Source organism: Heterodontus francisci, chromosome 11 (genome assembly GCF_036365525.1).
Source record: "Heterodontus francisci isolate sHetFra1 chromosome 11, sHetFra1.hap1, whole genome shotgun sequence".
NCBI lineage: Eukaryota > Metazoa > Chordata > Chondrichthyes > Heterodontiformes > Heterodontidae > Heterodontus > Heterodontus francisci.
Window position 1 is genome coordinate 30497389 of NC_090381.1, and position 22325 is coordinate 30519713.

A 22325-nucleotide genomic window follows, 5' to 3' on the forward strand; every position below is an offset into this window, starting at 1 on the left:
GCAGGAAAAGTACCAACTTTGAAGTGCAACTTCTGCACCCTATCTGTGCCTGCACTACATGCGCCACCATTGGTAAAGGTGGTTTCCAAGGTGGCCACCTAAACTGGCATTAGATGCCTTACAAGTGTAAATGAGCAGCCTAAAACCATTCTTTGATCCCTTTGCCAAAAATGATTGGCGATCAGCTGGAGCAGGTGGGGGGTCTGCCCTGCTTAGGAATCTTCAACCGCTGCCAACATACATAAAAAAGCAGTCAGCAATTATTGTCCTGGTGCCAGAAAGAGCAGGAATGTTCCCTACGTTGCGGTTGCACCCATTCGCTCCATTGCCTCGCCATCCCTCCTTGGACTTCACAGGATCACAGAATCGTTACAGTGCAGAAGGAGGCCATTCGGCCCATTGTGTACGCACTGGCTTTCTGAAAGAGCAAGTCCCTCAGTTCCATTCCCCTGCCTTCTCCCCGTAATCCTGCACATTCTTCCTTTTCATACGACAGTCTAATTCCCTTTTGAATGCTCCAATTGAATCTGCCTCCACCACGTTCTCAGGCAGCACATTCCAGACCTTAACCACTCGCTGTGTGAAAAAATTTCTCCTCGTCACTTTTACTTCTCTTACCAAATACTTTAAATCTGTGCCCTCTCATTCTCAATCCTTTCACGAGTGGGAACAGTTTCTCTCCAATGCCCTCACGTCTTTGCTAAAGTGTGGCTCCCAGCACTGGACGCAATACTCCAGCTGAGACCAAACTAATGTCTCATACAACTTCAACATAACTTCCTTGCTCTCGTACTCTATGCCCCTATTAATAAATCCCAGAATACTGTATGCTTTATTAACCGCTCTCTCAACCTGTCCTGCCACCTTTAATGACTTATGCACATATATACCCAGGTCCCTCTGCTCCTGCACTCCCTTTAGAATTGTACCCTTTATTTTATATTGTCTCTCCATGTTCTTTCTACCAAAATGAATCACTTCACATTTCTCTGCATTGAACTTCATCTGCCACCTGTCTACCCATTCCACCAACTTGTCTATGTCCTTTTGAAGTTCTACACTATCCTCCTCACAGTTCACAATGTTCCAAGTTTCGTATCATATGCAAACTTTGAAATTGTGCCTTGTACACCAAGGTCTAGGTCATTAATATATATCAGGAAAAGCAAGGGTCCCAACACTGATCCCAGGGGAACTCCACTACAAACCTTCCTCCAGCCCAAAATACATTCATTAACCACTACTGTTGTTTCCTGTCACTCAGTCAATTTTGTATCCATGTTGCTCCCATCCCTTTTATTCCATGAGCTACAAGTTTGCTCACAGGTCTGTTGTGTGGCACTGTATCAAACATCAGGGACTTACCTTCAGGGCTGCTGCCAGCAAGGCAAAGCAGGCTGATATTCAGCTTTGTAAAAGGGGCAAGCTGCCTATGGAGGCGCAACAAGCACTGCCAGCTCATCCAAATTAAGGAAATGTGGACCTGTGGACCAATTTAGGGCAGGCATTGGGCCTCCTAGTTGGGATGCTGATTGTTGGTATGTTATTGCTACAGACAAGAAAACTTACCACAACCAATTTCCACCTATGAAGCTTTATTAAAGTAATTCATGGACCTTACACAACGACACAGTGGGTAACTGTACTGTAGAGCCATACAGATCAGGAAGGTTCCAGGTCCAAAAAAATAGCCAGTGCCTGAGGTTATCTGAGGGCATCTGGTACCGGTGCCATTGAACGAAAGCAAGAGTCAGCACCTTCAGGACAGGAGGGGAAAGCATGGAAGCGAGTATGTGGGGAAGGGTTCTGGTTTAGCAGAATTTATTTTAATTAACCTGGTGGATGAGTTTCTGCATGTCAGTAATCTTAGTAACAGGCAAACAATTTCTTTATAATATCAAAGTAAGACATAGCATGTTTCAGACACGATCAAGGTTCTTCCCCCACCTTGCCACTGCCCCCCCATCACACCCCACCCCCGCTTTTCACCTATGCTGCACCTTTATTCCCAACTATCCTACATTAGAAACAGAAAAATAGGAGCAGGAGTAGGCCATTCGGCCCTTCGAGCCTGCTCTGCTATTCAATACAATCATGGCTGATCATCCAAACTCAGTAACCTGTTCCTGCTTTCTCCCCGTATCCCTTGATCCTATTAGTCCTAACAACTATATCTAACTCTTTCTTGAATATATTCAATGATTTGGCCTCAACTGATAGTGATCGTCACCCTCAGCCTCTCTACATTACCCTGGTACCAAGCTTTAACCTTCGTCTCTCTACATTCCACTAACCGTGTCCTTCAATCTCAGTATCCCTAAATTACTTGAACACAACTTTTTAACCTCAGCTCCCCTGATGATCACTGTTCCATTCCTTCTCTGTGTCTGCTTCACCTTTCGGATGCGTGTTCAATCAATGGTAAGGAAGTGTGTTCATAAACAATTTTTTTTTTCAAATAACTTAATCTTGTTATTACTGAGTTCACAAATTTACTCAGTATTAGTAGAATTAAGAATAGCGGGTACAAGCTGTTTGTTGCTTACACTGGACTTATAGGCACACGCATCCTTTACAAGATACAGTTCTCACACTTCATATTCTTACTGTTTAGCAGGGTTCTTTATTTTCAAAGGGCTCAGATTACAATGGGTAGCAGTGAAGAGTTTATTGGGCATCAGATTGTTCTCTGAGGTGGACTGAGGGGTTGTGGGGTGCACAGGGATATCATAGAATCATAACGGCACAGAAAAAGGCCGTTCAACCCATCAAATCCATGTAAGCAAAAGGCAGTATATCCAAAAGTGCAGTACTCTCTCTACACTGTAGTGTCAGCCTTGATTTTTCTGTTTAGGTCTCTTGAGTGGGACCTTCTGACTCAGAGATGAGAGTGCTACCCACTGAGCCATGGCCAACACAGGTCCAATCATAGCTCAGCCAAGTCATTCCTTTAGCTGTGGGGGCTTGGAGTGTGTGAGAGATAGGCCTCAAGAAAGAGACCCACAGCTCCTGGTCTATTGTACATATAGTCAATGTATCACTTTCTCATTCATAGACATAACATAGAATCATAGAGCTCAGAAGGAGACCATTTGGCCTATTGCGTCTGTCCCAGCTCTTAGTAAGTGCGATCCAATTGATCCCACTCCCCCGGCCCTTTCCCCATAGCCCTGCAATTTTTTTCCCTTTCAAGTATATATCCCTTTTGCTGGACCACCCTTTCAGGCAGTGCATTCCAGATCATAACTCGCAGTGTAGAAAAAAATCTCCTCATCTCCACTTTGGTTCTTTCGTAAATTATCTTAAATCTGTGGCCTCAGATTATTGACTCTCCTGCCAATGGAAAATTGTTCTTTGTCCATATGTTGTTGGGAATGGGTGGATGAACATTGGACTGTTCCTGTGGTAACTATCATCCTGTATGCTGCAAAGCTGAGTGGGCTTTGAGTGGTGAGAAATTCCTTATTTTGTGCTGGGTCATATCCAGGTACTAGAATCTTAATGTTTTATTGTCTCAATTTGTTAGAGACATTTCTCAACACTGCTCATTAGTTAACCTGTTATCCTGTCATTGTCAGAACTCATGCGATTTTACTATTTCTGTTGTTTTCTGTTCCTCATCACACACGTCGCAGAGAATGAGAAAGCACTTGTTTTGATTAAACATCTGATGCCTGATGGGTTGAACCTCCCATTCCTGGACTCGCTGTCCATGCACGCCGTGTCTGCTGCTAGTGTCGCTGCTTCCTATCTTTCCGAGGAGGAGGTTTATGTCCCCTTGCCCCTTCCCTCTTCCCCTGGTTGTGCTGTCAGGAAAGCCCAGATGCATGGTTCGTAACACTGGACTCTGATGGAAAGTCTGTTTCATTGGATACTTCACCTCCCAAGCTCCTCATATCATTGGCTAATTCATCTCCCAATCCCCAAATAATTGGATAGTTCACCTCACCTGAATGGTTATTTCAACCTGTCCAACCCACTATATTATTGGATACTTCAATCCCCGCCGCACCCGCCCCCCCCCCCCCCACCAATACGATTGGCCATTTCACCACCAAAGCTTCCCATACATTTGGTTTATGAATTTCCCAATCTTCACACACTCAATATTTCACCCTCCCCCACAGATTCCGAGATTATTGGGTAATTCAACTTCTAATTCCCATACATTTGGTACTTCACCTCCACAGTTCCTGGTTCAATTGAGTAATTCATCTCCCAATCCCTGTATAATTGAATACCTCACCCTTCCCTGCACTCCAGATATGGTTGAGTAATTTATCTCAATCCGTTCTTTTATGATTGTGAAATTTAACTCCCAAATATGCTTAGGCAATTCTCATTCCTATTCACCATACCATTGAATAGTTCACCATGGCACTGTGAGACAGTGTTGGGACTCTGAAACTGCCATGGTTTCTCATAATAGGTTACGTCTTTTTACATCCCTTTTTCCTCATTTTTCTTTAGTTTTCTCAGGATATCCCATAATCAATGTTCTCCTGGTAGCACCTGAATCACTGTGTCCTTCCTGATGCAGAGATATATTAACAGTCTACAGAGGTTGACTATGAGTAATCATCACCACATCCCTTGCTGCCCCTGGTGTTGTACCCAATTCAAAGCCACTTTCCATGGGTTACAATTGTGTGTCTTTATTCAGCCCTGTCCCCTTGTGTCTTGGCTCAGCAACATAAACAAAAGTGGACAACAGTGTGCAGTATTTCACTAAATTGAAGATTAGGCGAACTGAGGGGTAGCTTTGAGTTACGATTTGATACTAATGCTATCGTTATGGAATCTGATTCCATTCATTTATATTTTAAAGTTGAAAAGTCTTGGTGGAGAACTGAGGCCTAAAGTACGGGAGACCATCCAGGTTGGAAACAGAAGAGCAAAGATTAATTGGCTATGAGATGATGTCAAGTTTTGGTTTTTAGAAGTCTGCAGACTGTAGAGGGAGGGAAGGACTGGGTTATGTATTCCCCACTGGAGTGCCAGTCTAAGGATAGCTAGATGACACCAAATTTGTAACTTGTCTATTTTATAACTAATCTCATTTTGTGAGACAGTGCACACTTCGTCCATTGCTGTTATTCAATCACACCTCTACAGTTGTTCCTTTTTTTGATCTTTAAAGGTTTCTATTAATTCATATTTGAAGTTAAAGAGGTCCAAATCCTGGCCTACCAATCCACCTTGACATCACTCCATATTTATCATCAAAATGTCCTGGGGTCATTTAACAGCTGCCAGTCAAATGATTCAGGTACCCATCGCCAAACAATCAGTTCTTAGGTGTGATTGAATCTTCCATTGAGTGAGATCATCTTCAATACAGAAGTCCTTTTAGAAGGGAACTTAAAGCTTCAGTGGCTTATCAAAAAGATTTCATATTTACAATACAATCTCATCCAGACTGGAACATGTGTGTGTATCTAGGGAGCTGGCTTTTGTTTTTTGCTTTGCTTGCTGTGATTGTCTGGGTCAAAGAGCAAAGGTCAAAATTCAGTTCTGTAAGGTGCCCATTTCCTGAGCTTTGATTCCCATGGAGGAAAAATGTAAATACTTTGTATACAAGATAACTGTTTAACTGGGACCCAGGAATAGGGGGAGGGTGATGCCACAGCAGACTCTAACACTAGAAAATGGCATTCTAAAATTTAATTTAATCAGTGGCGACTGACTAACATTTTATTAATTTAACACTTTCTTAAATATGCAGAGCAGTGAATGGCTCAGATTTGGTGTTCCCCTTTAAGAGGTTGTTGGTTGTTTTTAAATCACCATTTTTGAGGCACATTCAAGGTGTTCATCATTTATCAGTGTGTCTTGCCTTGCGTGAAGAAATTGAAATAAATGGTCCAAAAATGCTCCAGATGTTCAATAATCTGTGCACGTTCTTTAATAAAGAAACAACTTGCACTTCGAAAGGCAGATTGAATCTGAACTTACCTTAGTGGGTGAGATTGGTGTTAGTGCAGTGTGCTCTGTATCTTTACCCTTAACTCACCTCTCCATTTTGGTTGTGTTTTGTTGCGTTTTTATTCAATGTAAGAAATTGAGTTTTTGTTTGTATGTCAAGCAGCATTTGTTGTGGCAGAATTGCAAGAAGAAAGCTCAGGTTCCAGCCAACATCTCTTGCAGCCCCAGAGCATATAACCATTAAATTGCCAAAAAGTCCAGTGAAATGCCTGTCTCCCTGGGCAGGCCAATTACTTACATTTTCAGCACAAACACTGAAATTAAAACTAGTAAAACTGCTCAGACGCCAGGAATGTCTTCATTACTAGAACCTAGCCCTAACAGCCTAAACTAAACATCTAAACACGATCTGAACTATTAAAAAAAATTCTATTTCTGTTTTCGTCACACTTGTTCTGTTTTTGTTTTTAACTTTAATGTTTAATGTTTTCTGTTTACCTTAATTTATTCCGGGTCACTTATAACTTTAACAGCTGCTTATTTTTCCCACCTGCCTCGGATCAACCATTTTGTAGCAACTTCCAAAGATCGTAATTTTAATTGGCTGAAAATTAGCTTTCACAGCTGTTTTCCACATAATCAATTGGCCTAAATCTTAAGATTGACATTATTGCAGCTTTCCTAATGGCATAATGGGTAAATCTGTCATGTTGTTCAACACTAAGCCATAATAGTCACAACTGAGCTAGTCTGTACTGCCCTCCACAGGCATAGGATTGAGGGTTTCAGACTCCCATGGAACTGTAACCCAGCATAAGTCAGCACCTCTGGGAGGGCAGAGGAGAAACTGCAAAAAAGATTCATATAGTCATATCATGGACACAACTCATAAATACATGTCAACAAGAGGAGGCTCTGCCAGGTAACAAAATGCCCTCATGACACAGTTAAATATTAACTCAAGGCTATATAAATATGCCCTGTTCTGACAGGTTTGTGTCCTGTTCCGTGAAATGTGCTGTTTCTTTCAGGTGTATCCTGTACCTTCAGATGTGTCCTATACCTTCAGGTGTATCCTATCCTTCATGTATATCCTATACCTTCAGGTGTATCCTATACCTTCAGGTGTATCCTATCCTTCATGTATATCCTATACCTTCAGGTGTATCCTATCCTTCATGTATATCCTATACCTTCAGGTGTATCCTATCCTTCATGTATATCCTATACCTTCAGGTGTATCCTATACCTTCAGGTGTATCCTATCCTTCATGTATATCCTATACCTTCAGGTGTATCCTATACCTTCAGGTGTATCCTATCCTTCATGTATATCCTATACCTTCAGGTGTATCCTATCCTTCATGTATATCCTATACCTTCAGGTGTATCCTATCCTTTATGTATATCCTATACCTTCAGGTATGCCCTGTTCCTTCAGGTCTATCCTGTACCTTCAGATGTGTCCTGTTCCTTCAGGTGTAATCCTGTCCTTCAGTTGTACTCTTTCCTTCAGCTGTGCCCTGTTCTCAGTCACACTTTGAAAGATAATTTTTTGCATAATGATATATTGAATCCGACACAAATCGGAGTTTGAAAATGAAGTTGAGGTTGGTTCATAATTTAGCTGCCAACTTTGCTGCTTGACACAGCATCAGGTTTTGGAGCAGATAATGCTGGAAGCTGATGGTGGAACCACTTGCTGGTTTTGGGTTCACACTCTAGGCTACTCCCTGTGCCCTGACTAATAGTTCATTGTATTTACAGTACCAGCTACCAAGTTAAACACCATGAACCGACCCACCGCAGGACAGTGCCAGGGCAAGTATGACCTGCTGGTCTTCTTCGAAATCTGTGAGCTGGAGGCTACTGGAGAGTAAGTACTATCAGCTATTGCAACATAACCTGAAAACCATTAAAGGCCAGCTCACGCTAGGCCCAAGATCAAACAGTAAAAGACATTCATGATTCATGTCCTACAAAACCACATGTTTCCTTTAACTTGTGTTTGACCTGAGTAAGTATCAGAAGTAGGCAATACTAGGATGACCGGTGCATGAAGTGACCATCTCTCTTTTCCTTTCTCAGGTATATCCCCGCTGTTGTTGACCACAGAGGTGGGATGCCATGTCATGGAACTTTCTTATTGCACCAGGTACTGCTATGTAACCAGTTTCAGATGGGTTGGAATTCTCACATCTCTGTCGTTGTCAAAGCTGCCACTGAAAAGTTTCTACTAACATTCATTATAAGCCCATCGACTCCTACAGCTACCTCGAATACACTTCCTCATACTCTGCTTCCTGTAAGGACTCCATTTCATTCTCCCAGTTTCTCTGTCTCTGTCACATCTCTTCTGATGATGCAACCTTCCACAACAACACTTATGACATGTCTTCCTTTTTCCTCAACCAAGGATTTCCCCCCACTGTGGTTGACAGGGCCCTCAACTGTGTGCGACCCTTTTCCCTCATTCCTGCTCTCATCCCTTCCCTTCCCTTCCAGAACCACAACAGGGTTCCCCTTGTCCTCACTTTGCATCCCACCAGCCTCCACATCCAAAGGACCATCCTCCTCCATTTCCGCCACCTCCAGTGCATTGCCACCATGAAACGCATCTTCCCCTCACCTCCCCTGTCAGCATTCTGAGGGGACAGTTCCCTCCGCGACACCCTGGTCCACTCCCCCATCACCCCCAACACCTCGTCCCCTTTCCACGCATCTTCCATGTGATCGCAGGAGGTGTAATACCTGTCCTTTTACCTCCTCACTATCCAAGGCCGCAAACACTCCTTTCAGGTGAAGCAGTAATTTACTTGTACTTCTTTCAATATAGTATACTGTATTCGCTGCTCACAATGTGGTCTCCTCTACACTGGGGAGACCAAACGCAGATTGGGCGACCGCTTTGCAGAACACCTCCGCTCAGTCCAAAAGCATGACCCCGAGCTTCCGGTTGCTTGCCATTTCAACACATCACCCTGTTCTCATGCCCACATTTCTGTCCTCGACCTGCTGCAGTGTTCCAATGAAGCTCAACGCAAGCTCGAGGAACAGCAACGTATCTTCCGATTAGGCACTTTACAGCCTTCTGGACTCAACATTAAGTTCAACAACGTCAGACCATGACGACCATTTTGATTGTTTTTTTACCATGTACCAGTCTTAAACTTGTTTTTCATGTTTTTGCTTTCAGACGGAGTTGTTCGTTATTCTGCCATTAACACTCTCTCTGGACAAATGCTTTGTTTTTTACTAAGGCTGTTACTACTCTTTTTCCGTGACATCTTTGTCATTTAATCTCTCCTGCCTTCCGCCCTATCACAGACCTTCCCTTTTGTTCTTCTTCACCACCCCACCTCCTTGCACTTTCACTTGCTCAAAGCCTATTACATTTCTAACCTTTTCCAGTTCTGATGAAACGTCACAGACCTCAAACGTTAACTCTATTTCTGTCTCCACAGATGCTTGTAGACCTGCTGAGTATTTCCAGTTTCTGTTTTTATTACTGAAAAGATTGACTTGTTCTTTCACATAACTGCCTTTCAAAAACCCTTAATTCTCTATAAAACTCAAGTCCAAATGTTACATGTTTTGTGTCTGCCTTACATATTCTCTCAGGTACAGCAGTGCTCGACACTCTTATGAGTGGTCTGAACCTCTTATGTTTAGGAGTGTGCCTGTATTGCTGTGCATCTCATTATACAATTACATTAACTGGGAATGTATGAATAGAACTCCCTTGTAATCTGAACCAGATATCCTGTCTTTTGTATAATAATCCTTAAACAAGACACCATCCAAGCTTGAATGCTGCTGTAGCTGTTCTATAGCTGTTCTAGCTCCTCTCACATTCCTGGACAGGATATGGGCAAACTTGTCAGATTAGCCATTTAGGACCGAAATGAGGAGAAATTTCTGTACTCAGAGGGTTGTGAATCTTTGGAATTCTCTACCCCAGAGGGCTGTGGAAGCTCAGTCATTGAGTCTTTTTAAAGCAGAGATTGACAGATTTCTAAATACAAATGACATAAGGGGATATGAGGATAGTGTGGGAAAAAGGCATTGAAGTGGATGATCAGCCATGATCATATTGAATGGCGGGCAGGCTCGATGAGCTGAATGGCCTACTCCTGCTCCTCTGTTCCTATAAGCATTCCCTTTCTGACTTTTAGCCTCCAATGTCTCACTCTCCTTTCTAACCAGCCATGTTTTCCTTTATCGATCTTATCAGTCCTACTATGATAGATACTCTGAACCCTCCTTTCTTGTTTTACCAAAGCTCCAGATATATCAGCCTGCACATTCTTCTTCCCTGCATCCTCACTGCACCGGGGAGGGTGGGAGGGTAAAGTGATTGTTAGTTAAATACATCTATTCTCCTCATCTGTCTCATGAGACAGATCCATCTTGATCCTTGCTTCTATCTATGACTTCACTGCCAAGTGCAGTATGTTTTGCAGTTATAAAATAGTGTAAAGTACAATGATAATGTCGATGAACAGTAATGTGGGAGAAATGAAAGGTGCAACATGGATTTGGCCCAGTGATGTATCAACATTTGAGCGAGAGCAACAGAATTGTGAATAGTGTGAGAGGAAGTCCATTGAACAAATTTGCTCAGGCACTGTAGTAAATGAGGGTGATAGTGTAATGACTTCTTTTATATTATCTGATGCACTGTAAATGAGATGCGTGCAGTCCAGTTTGCTGAACATCTCTAACAGGTTTATTAACAGCTAAATATTCTTTACAGTACAGAGATAACTATTTACAGAACCTGACTCTGCGTATTAGGGTTGCAGAGTGACTCTGGCTCTGAGTCACATGACTGCGCCTTGGCACTTAGCTCATTAGCATACTAAGATCTCAAAGGGACTATCACTCTTAAAGGCAATCGTGCAACAGATTGTACTGAGGGGAGGAGCAAGACAGCGATAAGTACATGCGATAGCTCCACCTGATATATATATATCATATATGTGTAGATGAGGGTAGGGCAGTTGATGTGGTCTACATGGACTTCAGTAAGGCTTTTGATAAGGTCCCGCATGGGAGATTGATTAAGAAGGTAAGAGCCTATGGAACCCAGGGTAATTTGGCAAATTGGATCCAAAATTGGCTTAGTGGCAAGACGCAAAGGGTGATGGTCAAGGGTTGTTTTTGCGAGTGGAGGCCTGTGACCAGTGGTGTACCTCAGGGATCAGTGGTGTACCTCAGGGATCAGTGCTGGGACCCTTACTGTTTGTAGTGCACATTAAGGATTTAGACGTGAATATAGGAGGTATGATCAATAAGTTCGCAGATGACACGAAAATTGGTGGCGTCGTGGATAGTGAGGAGGAAAGCCTTAGATCACAGGATGATATAGTTCGGCTGGTGAGATGGGCGGAGCAGTGGCCCATGAAATTTAATCCTGACAAGTGTGAGGTGATGCACTTTGGGAGGACTACCAAGACAAGGGAATATACAATGGATGGTAGGACCTTAGGGAGTACAGAGGGTCAGAGGGACCTTGGTGTACTTGTCCATAGATCACTGAAGGCAGCAGCTCAGGTAGATAAGGTGGTTAGGAAGGCATATGGGATACTTGCCTTTATTGGTCGAGGCATAGAATATAAGAGCAGGGAGGTTATGTTAGAGCTGTATAAAATGCTGGTTAGGCCACAGCTGGAGTACTGTGTACAGTTCTGGTCACCACACTATAGGAAGGATATGATTGCACTGGAGAGGGTGCAGAGGAGATTCACCAGGATGTTACCTGATGTTACCTGGAGCATTTCAGCTATGAGGAGAGACTGGATAGGCTGGGGTTGATTTCCTTGGAGCGGAGAAGGCTGAGGGGGACCTGATTGAGGTATACAAAATTATGAGAGGCATTGATAAGATAGATAGGAAGAAACTTTGTCCATTAGCAGAGGAGTCAATAACCAGGGGGCATAGATTTAAGGTAAGGGGCAGGAGGTTTAGAGGGGAGTTGAGGAAAAATGTTTTCAGCCAGAGGGTGGTTGGAATCTGGAACACACTGCCTGAAGAGGTGGTAGAGGCAGGAACCCTCACAACATCTAAGAAGTATTTAGATGAGCACTTGAAACGCCATAGCATACAAGGCCACGGGCCAAGTGTGGGAAAATGGGATTAGATTGGATGGGTGCCTGTTGGTAGGCGCAGACATGTTGGGCCGAAAGGTCTGTTTCTGTGCTGTATGACTCTATGACTCTATGAGCAGTAGGAACTGATGGGATGGAATTTTATGCTTTCCCACATGGTGGGTTTGTGGCGGGGGGGGGGGGGGTGGGAACCCCCCCACCATCCCGCCTCCACCAAAATTAAATCCCAATTAAGGGCCTCATTCATCTGCCGCCACAATTAGCCGTATGGCGAGCGGCTCTGTCGCCGCATGGGAAGCATGGCATGAAGAACCGTGTAGGCTGCTTTCTGGCTCGGGGGGGAGTGGGGGGTGGGGGGGTAGGTCCCTCGTTAGTTCCTGAACAAGGGACCCAGCATTGGGAAATGGGGGCCCGCTGAGAGCCACCCCATTACCCTTGCTACCAACCCCCTACACCCCCTTCCCCCATGAGTCCCACCCTGCGGGACCCCTCCTGCCTTGACCTCCCTGTGGCCTGGGTCCAGCGCCGCTCCTCGGTCTCAGGTAGGTGCTCTACTGGCAGCAGCCACCGCCTTCACGGTGGCGCTGCTCAGTGAAACAGCTGCCGGCCTCTGATTGGCCAGCAGCTCTCAGAGGGCGGAACTTCTGTCACCAGGGTCCCTGATCCCATGGAAGTTCCACCACTGTCCAGTTAAGTGCCTAATTGGCACTAGATTTGGTGGGCCTCCCACAGAAAAGGCGATGCGGGGTTCTTGGCATCACTTTTTCTGGACGTCGAGACCTCCGTTTGGTAGTTTTACAGATATAATCAGGACCATATTTGCATGCTTTCTAACCTTTGAGCCCCCAGCACAGAGCTTTATCCAATGGGAGTGCATTGTGAATGAAGATGCTGACCGCCATCTCCAAGTTCCTGATATGCACTCCTGTCACTTGGATAGATTATCTCCCTAGCATGTTGTAAGGGGAGGGTGTACAGTACAAGTGTTTATCAACACTGTGACATTATATACATCATAAAAAGTGACATTGCATCACTTTGCGATAGAAGCAGCCTTAGGTTGCCCAAACCATTCAGTGTGAGATTGAACTCCCTTGACATTGATCAGCTCATCACAGGTGTAGTGTCTGTAGTATCTCCAAGGAGAGGGACTTTATGGCACAACCCCTACAGTGCTGACTTTGAATTTTTTATACCTGTATCCACCAATGAAGCGGAATGTCTCACATCAGCTTGTCAAAGAGTATTATTGCAATTGAGCCATTGACTAACAATGACTAACATTGTTCTTTTTTCCCGGTTTTTGATAGGGAATCCAGAGGCGGATTACAATTACAATAGTACATGAGACAGGAAGTGACATACGTTGGAAGGAAGTGCGAGAACTGGTTGTTGGTAAGTCTGGGAAAAGCAACTGGTGTCACTGTTCCTGTTTGTATATCCTGAAATCCCCTGATATAGTAGGAGCCCTGGGAATACCAGGCGATCTCATTGCAAAGCAAATCTAAAGCTATAATCTAAACCCAAAAAACTCTACTAATACCAACAACAAGTTACATTTATATAGTGCCTTTATTGTAGGAAAGTGTCTCAAGGCATCTCACAGGAGAGTAATCAATCAAAATTTGATGCCAAGCCAAAGAAGGAAACAAGACATTAGATTAGGTGACCAAAAGCTTGGTCAAAGAAGTCGGTTTTAAGGAGTTTCTTAAAGCAGGGAGCAAGATGAAGAGATTTAGGCAGAGAATTCCTGAGTTTAAGGCCCAGGCAGCTGAAGGTGTGGTCGCTAATGGTAGCGAGAAGGAGGAGAATAAAGAGGCCAAAATTAGAGGAATAGAGTTCCTGGAGGGCTGTAGGGACTGAGGAGGTTACAGAGATAGGGAGGAGTGAGACCATAGAGTGATTTCACCACTATGATTAGATATTATAGCCTAGATGTTATAATTGGGCATCGGATGTAGGACAGATCAGAGCATCCACTCACCAGTCTGACCTACCAGTGACTCATCTGGGAGTCATTTGCTTAAAACGAGTGAACACCCACAGCGTTTGTGCTGCTCCCTGACCAGCTGCCCATGGCGGTACCAGAATTGTGGGGTGGCACCTAGCTGCTCTGTACAGAGGGGGTGATCTGGCCAAAATGGGCAAAGATTTTTTTTTAAATGCCTCTAAGCTGCAGCATTTTTTCATTTGCCAATTTCCTAATGGATCAATAGCCATCAGGAAACGGCATGTGGGCCCCACTTATGGCATTTGGGCAGCAACTATATCCGCATCCTTGAGGGAGATGGTGAGAAGGGTGGGTTCAAGGATTGTAGTGAAAAGGTGGATACTTGGGCTTCATTCTTGTCATCGGCCATTCACTAGTGTAGGATACCATCCCACCAACCCCACTTCCAACTCTGACATTACAATGTACTGTTGGATGGAAGAAACACCTGTCGCCAGTCCCCCACCACCACCAACCAGCATTTCAGAACTGGGCCAGAAAGGCTTGGAAAGCTGGCAAACATTCTGCCCCAAATTCCTTCTCTCCACCCCCACTACTCAGCTTACCTGATTTCCATGCCTGATACAGGCCAGAATATCTACACTGATGAATCTAACAGGACGGTTCAACATTGCCTGCTCAAGGTATTGCAGGGCTTTTTCACGGCCAAATAATTTGAAGTTGCAACATGCGCACAGGCCATTTGGCCCAATCAGCCTTCAGCTGACCAGTAGTCCCAATGCCAAGTCACTGTCCTGTTCCCATATCCCTTCATTTGCCTTTCTTTCAGAAATCTATTTAACCTATTCTTAAATGTTTACATGATCTTTGTTTTAGTCAATATCTCTAGTTGTACATTCGATAACTTCACAACTCATTCTTTGTACGGAGACTAGGGGGGAGTTTTTACTTGCTGACACATTGGGAGTGGAGGGTTCGATAGCGTGCAGGAAACCTGGAAGTCTGGTTTTCACCGCATGTTGTGGAGTTTTAACTCCATAGCTTGTGACTTTTGCCCCTGACAGGTTCCCTGCCCGGAAGTCAGCCTGATTGACAGGCTTGAGTTCCATTTAGGAAGGGAACACTCTGGAGGAGGCCACAGGACCAGGTAAGTACGACCCCCAACTACAGTAGATGGCTTGCAGGGGAGTCCAATCTCAATCTCCAGGGATGTCCAGTCCCCGACACCATGAGGTGGTTTGATTCCTGACCCGGTGGGGTGGAGGGGGGGAGGGGGGGTTGCGGCGAGGGGGGCGCAGGGTAGAGGGCGAGAACGAACCCCAACCAGGTGGTGGGAGGAGGCCCCGGTGGTCTAATAGCCAATCTCACGAGAGGTGTTGGGGGGAGGATCTGGAAGTTTGATCCCGGGAGGGAGTCCAATCCCCAATCCAGGGTTCGTATTTATATGGGGTGCAGTCTGATGGTGGCGGAACCAAGAGGAAGCATTCCTGCTCCTCCTGACCCACAAGCAGTGCTGCAAAGGCACTTGCCTTCTCCATGAGATGAATGAGGCCCTTAATTGGGATTTAATTTTGATGGAGGCGGGATGGTGGGGGGGGTCCCCCCCCCGCCACAAACCCACCCAATTTTATGTTCTCCCCGCCTCCAAACCCGCCATGTGGGAAAGCATAAAATTCCATCCCATCAGTTCCTACTGCTCATAGAGTCATAGAGTCACACAGCACAGAAACAGACCTTTCGGCCCAACATGTCTGCCTGTGCCTACCAACAGGCACCCATCCAATCTAATCCCATTTTCCCGCACTTGGCCCGTGGCCTTGTATGCTATGGCGTTTCAAGTGCTCATCTAAATACTTCTTAGATGTTGTGAGGGTTCCTGCCTCTACCACCTCTTCAGGCAGTGTGTTCCAGATTCCAACCACCCTCTGGCTGCACCTCACTGCAGTTGCCACGTTTCCAGAGACTTGGGAAACCCAGCTGGCCAGAGTTAAACCCGCAAAGCAGGATAAATCTGAGGACTCCAGCCTCATTAACATATTTAAAATGCCATTGTGCCTCCTGACAGCTGATTGGCTGCCCACCCATGGTCCTGCCTTAGTAAAACCAGGATGTCAGCAAGTTCAAACTGGGTTCCTGACCTTTTCAGAATGTTTGCCCATTTAACCCTCACCCCCAGCCAATCAGCTGTCAGGAGGCACAATGGCACTTTAAATATGTTAATGAGGCTGGAGTCCTCAGATTTATCCTGCTTTGCAGGAGAGATATACATAAACTCTACTGTACTGCAATAAATTCAGAGCATATATGTAGAAAGTTACACAGCTCAATTGAGATCATGCGGAAGTGAGAGACCTTCAGGGAGGAACAGCTGGGGGTTGGGTTGTGTTAACACTGGCTTCAGTAACCAGTCTTGTATTGTCTCTATTGATAGGTCGGATTCGGAACACACCAGAGTCTGATGATTCCGTTATTGATCCCAACATCCTGTCCCTGAATATTCTAACTGCTGGCTACGTGCACCCATCCCTGGAGGATCGGTAGGTTAGACTCCGAGTATTACACAAGAGAGTCACTCGTGTCCAGTTTGACACTGCCTGGTTTTTACCCACTGCAAACTGTGTAGTTATTTTTACATTCTTAAATGATTTCCACATCGCTCCCTTCTGTTAGATTCCCAATACTCTAACTTATTAGTTCCTTTCCCTCAACCGCCTCTTAATTATTCAGGAGTGCAGGACTATCCAATTCTTCAGCTGTCCTCGGTGCAGTTTTTCCCTTTTTAACTTTTCAAAACCCTTCATAATTCTGATCAACTCTCTGAGGTACAGCATAGGGTTAGATGTAGAGTAAAGTGTCCTCTGCACTCTTATGTCAAGCATTCACAGTTCTGGTACACCACAGATTAGATACAGGGAATAGCTCCCTCGACAGTGCTCCAGCCCTGACAAACAAATTTTTCTGCAGCACCTGTGGAAGAGCCTGTCAATCTAGAATTGGCCTTTATAGCCACTCCAGGCGCTGCTCCACAAACCACTTACCACCTCCAGGTGCTTACCCATTGTCTCTCGACATAAGGAGGCCAAAGAAGAAGAAGACAGTGCTCCAACAAATGCTCCCAGATCATGTACAGGATAGATTAGCTATCTGTACTACACTGGCGCAGTAAGTACTTCCAGATCAAGTACACCACAAGTTAGATCCGGCATAAATTGCCCTCTAATACTGCTCCATCAGACATTTCCAGATCAGATACAACACAGATTAGTTTAGAGTAAAGTTCCTTGTACACTGCCCCATCAAACACCCAATTCAGATGCAGCACAGGTTATATATAGAATGAAGCTGTTACGACCTCACAGGACTCCAGTCTGGTGTGGACTCTATCTTTAATGAAAACTCTATCATGACTGCCCCAGTCAGAGTGCCTCATGGTTGAGGTCACATGACTATGGCAAACCAGGAAGCACATTGGCATTGTATTGCATTTCTATCCCAAGCAGAAGCTCCCACTAACATTGTCTTTTTAAACACTCCCAGATTCGTTAGAATTAATCCTTGGGCCTAATCCATGCTGTTCCTGGCCTGAGATTGGTAGGATAGGGAGTCCTAACACCACACAGAATGTCATGCCCTTCAATGAATACAACTTCACATTGCGTGCAAAAACCCTATACACAGCAAGAAAGTGAGAGAGTGAAACCATTTAAACTTAATGTTACTTCATACACAAAATAATTGACAATTTGAAAAGAGTTCAAACCAAACTTTAATCTAAAATGTTATTTATGCTTTAACTTTGCTTCTTCTGTTGTTTTGCCAGTTTACTTGACCTCATTGATTGGGTTGCTGTTCAGTAGCTAGCTGGATGGTGTCTGTTATTCTGCACTTAGTGGATCTGTAGCTACTTAGTACTTGGTATTCCCTAGCATTTGCAAAAGTAGTTGGTGCTTTTCTTCCTTTTGTGGAGATTTAAAAGACGAAGGCGTTATTTTACCATTCATACTGAAGGTGATTGAAAGCCAGGACCAAGCGCTTACACGAGGTGGCGGAGGTGGGGCAGCGGAAATAACAATAAACCCCACCTATCATGTCTATGTTTACAGGGTAAGTATTCTCACCCCTACCACCACAACCACAGAGGAAAATCCAGAGACAACAAGCCCACTTCTTTTCCAGAGACTGATTCCACAGTGTCATCATATCCTCCAATCTCCTCTCTTCATCAATATGTTAACTTGTCTCTTCACCCCATTTATACAACCCACCTCAATGTCTTTCCTTGCGAAACTTGTTCCACAACTCAGTTACCCTATGGGTGAAAAGGTTTTCCCCCTTCTCACTCCGATCATTAATTTTAAAATGTGCCCCCTGAGATTTGAATCTCTTCGCACAGCCCCAGTGACTAGACCGGTCCTTTACAGAGTGTGAGGGACAGGACAGCCTGTTCATCAGTGCAGTGCAACATGGGAAAGCAACACCTCCTTTCAGAGCAATAACAAGGAATTATGGGAGAGAGAGTACAGCAATGCTCAGTCAGGACAATCTAGATCATTACATTGCGACTGTAGATTTTCCAGGATCACTAAGAGACCGTCTGTAAATGTCATTTTTATTGCATGGTTATCCCTCTTTCCCTTTCCGCTAATGTACCTCAAGCACTTCAGAAAATTGGTCATTATTTGTAACTTCTGGGACTGGGTGGGACAGTGGGTCAGACATTGTCATTTCACACTCTGGGACTGGGTGGGTCAGACACTGTCCTTTCACACTCTGGGACTGGGTGGGACAGTGGGTCAGACATTGTCATTTCACACTCTGGGACTGGGTGGGACAGTGGGTCAGACACTGTCATTTCACAATCTGGGACTGGGTGGGACAATGGGTCAGACACTGTCATTTCACACTCTGGGACTGGGTGGGACAGTGGGTCAGACACTGTCATTTCACAATCTGGGACTGGGTGGGACAGTGGGTCAGACACTGTCCTTTCACACTCTGGGACTGGGTGGGACAGTGGGTCAGACATTGTCATTTCACACTCTGGGACTGGGTGGGACAGTGGGTCAGACATTGTCATTTCACACTCTGGGACTGGGTGGGACAGTGGGTCAGACACTGTCCTTTCACACTCTGGGACTGGGTGGGACAGTGGGTCAGACACTGTCATTTCACACTCTGGGACTGGGTGGGACAGTGGGTCAGACACTGTCATTTCACACTCTGGGACTGGGTGGGACAGTGGGTCAGACATTGTCATTTCACACTCTGGGACTGGGTGGGACACTGGGTCAGACACTGTTATTTCACAATCTGGGACTGGGTGGGACAGTGGGTCAGACACTGTCCTTTCACACTCTGGGACTGGGTGAGACAGTGGGTCAGACATTGTCATTTCACACTCTGGGACTGGGTGGGACAGTGGGTCAGACACTGTCATTTCACACTCTGGGACTGGGTGGGACAGACACTGTCATTTCACACTCTGGGACTGGGTGGGACAGTGGGTCAGACACTGTTATTTCACAATCTGGGACTGGGTGGGACAGTGGGTCAGACACTGTCATTTCACACTCTGGGACTGGGTGGGACAGTGGGTCAGACACTGTCATTTCACAATCTGGGACTGGGTGGGACAGTGGGTCAGACACTGTCATTTCACAATCTGGGACTGGGTGGGACAGTGGGTCAGACACTGTCCTTTCACAATCTGGGACTGGGTGGGACAGTGGGTCAGACACTGTCCTTTCACACTCTGGGACTGGGTGGGACAGTGGGTCAGACACTGTCATTTCACACTCTGGGACTGGGTGGGTCAGACATTGTCATTTCACACTCTGGGACTGGGTGGGACAGTGGGTCAGACACTGTCATTTCACAATCTGGGACTGGGTGGGACAGTGGGTCAGACACTGTCCTTTCACACTCTGGGACTGGGTGGGACAGTGGGTCAGACATTGTCATTTCACACTCTGGGACTGGGTGGGACAGTGGGTCAGACACTGTCATTTCACACTCTGGGACTGGGTGGGTCAGACATTGTCATTTCACACTCTGGGACTGGGTGGGTCAGACATTATCATTTCACACTCTGGGACTGGGTGGGACAGTGGGTCAGACACTGTCATTTCACACTCTGGGACTGGGTGGGACAGTGGGTCAGACACTGTCATTTCACACTCTGGGACAGGGTGGGACAGTGGGTCAGACACTGTCATTTCACTCTCTGGGACTGGGTGGGACAGTGGGTCAGACATTGTCATTTCACACTCTGGGACTGATTGGGACATTGGGTCAGACACTGTTATTTCACAATCTGGAACTGGGTGGGACAGTGGGTCAGACACTGTCATTTCACACTCTGGGACTGGGTGGGACAGTGGGTCAGACACTGTCATTTCACAATCTGGGACTGGGTGGGACAGTGGGTCAGACACTGTCATTTCACAATCTGGGACTGGGTGGGACAGTGGGTCAGACACTGTCCTTTCACAATCTGGGACTGGGTGGGACAGTGGGTCAGACACTGTCCTTTCACACTCTGGGACTGGGTGGGACAGTGGGTCAGACACTGTCATTTCACAATCTGGGACTGGGTGGGACAGTTTGTTTAATTTTTTCACAATGTTTCCCACCTGATAGCAAGTCTGATTGAAAGGCTGCCTGTCTGTTGTGCTGGAGGTCTGGCTCAAGGCAGCAGCTTGGAAGCACAGAGGAGAAAGAGAGTGAGGAAGTGATCGTGGGGAGGTGGGGTTTCTGGTCAGGGTTGCAGTTTGTGGTTGGAGGGAGTGTAAATCTGGTCGGTGAAAGAATTATGTTCGAGAGCTGGAGGAAACATGTTCGTGATGAAGAGATCATGTCTGGGTTTGGCGGGGGGGAGAGAGATTATGTTTGGGAGGGAGAGATCATATTCGAATTGAAGGGGAAGGAGGGATCCTGTTTGGAAAAAGATTAGGGTCTGGGGGTATTGTGGTCAGGTGGGGGAGTGTGGAGATAGGGGTAGGTGGAGGTTGGTGGGGGGATTGGTGATCAGAGGGCCAGGATTTCTTCCAATCACGGGGAGGGAAGTAGATCTGCTTATTGGGTAGTGTGAAGGAAGCACTCCTGCTCATCCTGGACCACAAACAGTGCTGTAAAGGCACTAATGGATCCGGTCCTTCCTGCCACCTTTTACCTGCCAGGTTTCCTGAGACCCAGGAAACACAGACTAAATGGGTAAAAAATAAAAGTGCAGTGAAAATGTAAGGCTAGGGAAATGGGGACAAATAAGTTCAGGAAAATTGGAGATGAGCAGCGTGATGCAGGAACAATTGAATGGTTTATTTAATCAGCAGACATCTTTCTAGAGTAATTGAATTATTTGTTCTCCTGACCCTTTCTTATACATGCAACAAGGGTTAGGCTTGTAACAAAGGATAACTCTACATAATTATAAAATTGATTGATTTGGTTTGTGTGAGAGAAAGTGTGTATGAATTGAATAATTTTGACTGAATATGAGGGATGCATGTTTGTGTGTGATGGAGTGTGTGTGACTATGAGTCGGTTTGTAAGTGTGAATAAATATGAGTGAGTCTATGTGTGAATATGAGTGAGTCAGTGTAGGTGAGACAGAGTTTGTATGTGAACATGAGAGAATGTGTGTAAGACAGCACGTAGGTGTGAACGTGAGATTGTGTGTACATGCACCTGAGAATGTATATGTGCTACGGGTGATTGTTTCTCTCATACTAGCCGTACAGTGAATGTGCTACTGCACTAAAAAGGGAATTATTGAAGTCACCTCCTGCTTCATCCCTGTTATGTGCAACCTATGGACATTATTCCTGCCACAGACATAGAAGGTCACTAAACGAGTCAGAATGGCTGAAGCATCTGTAAGTAAGTTGACCACGCGATCCCTCCCAGAATAGTGTGGATGGTTAGAAAAATATTCTGCCCAGAATAGGCTAACAGGCAGACGATTTCACTGTCTGAGCACATTATTTGCCAGCAGTGATAAGCAAATACTAGCCAGATTTAGACAAAATTGTGTCCAAGGAAATGGCTGCCAAAGCAAACAGAATTTTAGTTGTGATGCAGGCACAACATTTGTTTTCCCAGTCTACAACTTAGCAGGCCAGCTTTTGAATAATGTATCCAGGGCTTTAGAAAAACCTGAGATACCAAGAGGGGTGATCACCATAAATCTGATTGCTAACTTAAAAGCCCATTACATCTGTGTCTCGTGGAATGCAGAAATCAGTTCTTAATATCTTCATCATCCCAGCAGTCATACTCAAGCCCCTGATCCCACCCCCTGCCCTGCCCTGCCCTCTCCTACATCCTGTTCAGCTTTGGGC

General features: G+C 45.3%; 1 protein-coding gene across 5 annotated transcripts in view; it reads left to right on the forward strand.

Annotated features, from left to right (window-relative positions):
- kif1aa (kinesin family member 1Aa) overlaps positions 1 to 22325 on the forward strand; it is a 520143-nt gene that overhangs the window by 351362 nt on the left and 146456 nt on the right. For all 5 annotated transcript variants that reach the window (XM_068041901.1, XM_068041902.1, XM_068041905.1 and 2 more), the window contains exons 30-33: positions 7693 to 7801; positions 8014 to 8080; positions 13346 to 13430; positions 16418 to 16523. In XM_068041901.1, the coding sequence (XP_067898002.1) occupies positions 7693 to 7801; positions 8014 to 8080; positions 13346 to 13430; positions 16418 to 16523 (367 nt within the window). The remainder of the gene's footprint in view (positions 1 to 7692; positions 7802 to 8013; positions 8081 to 13345; positions 13431 to 16417; positions 16524 to 22325) is intronic.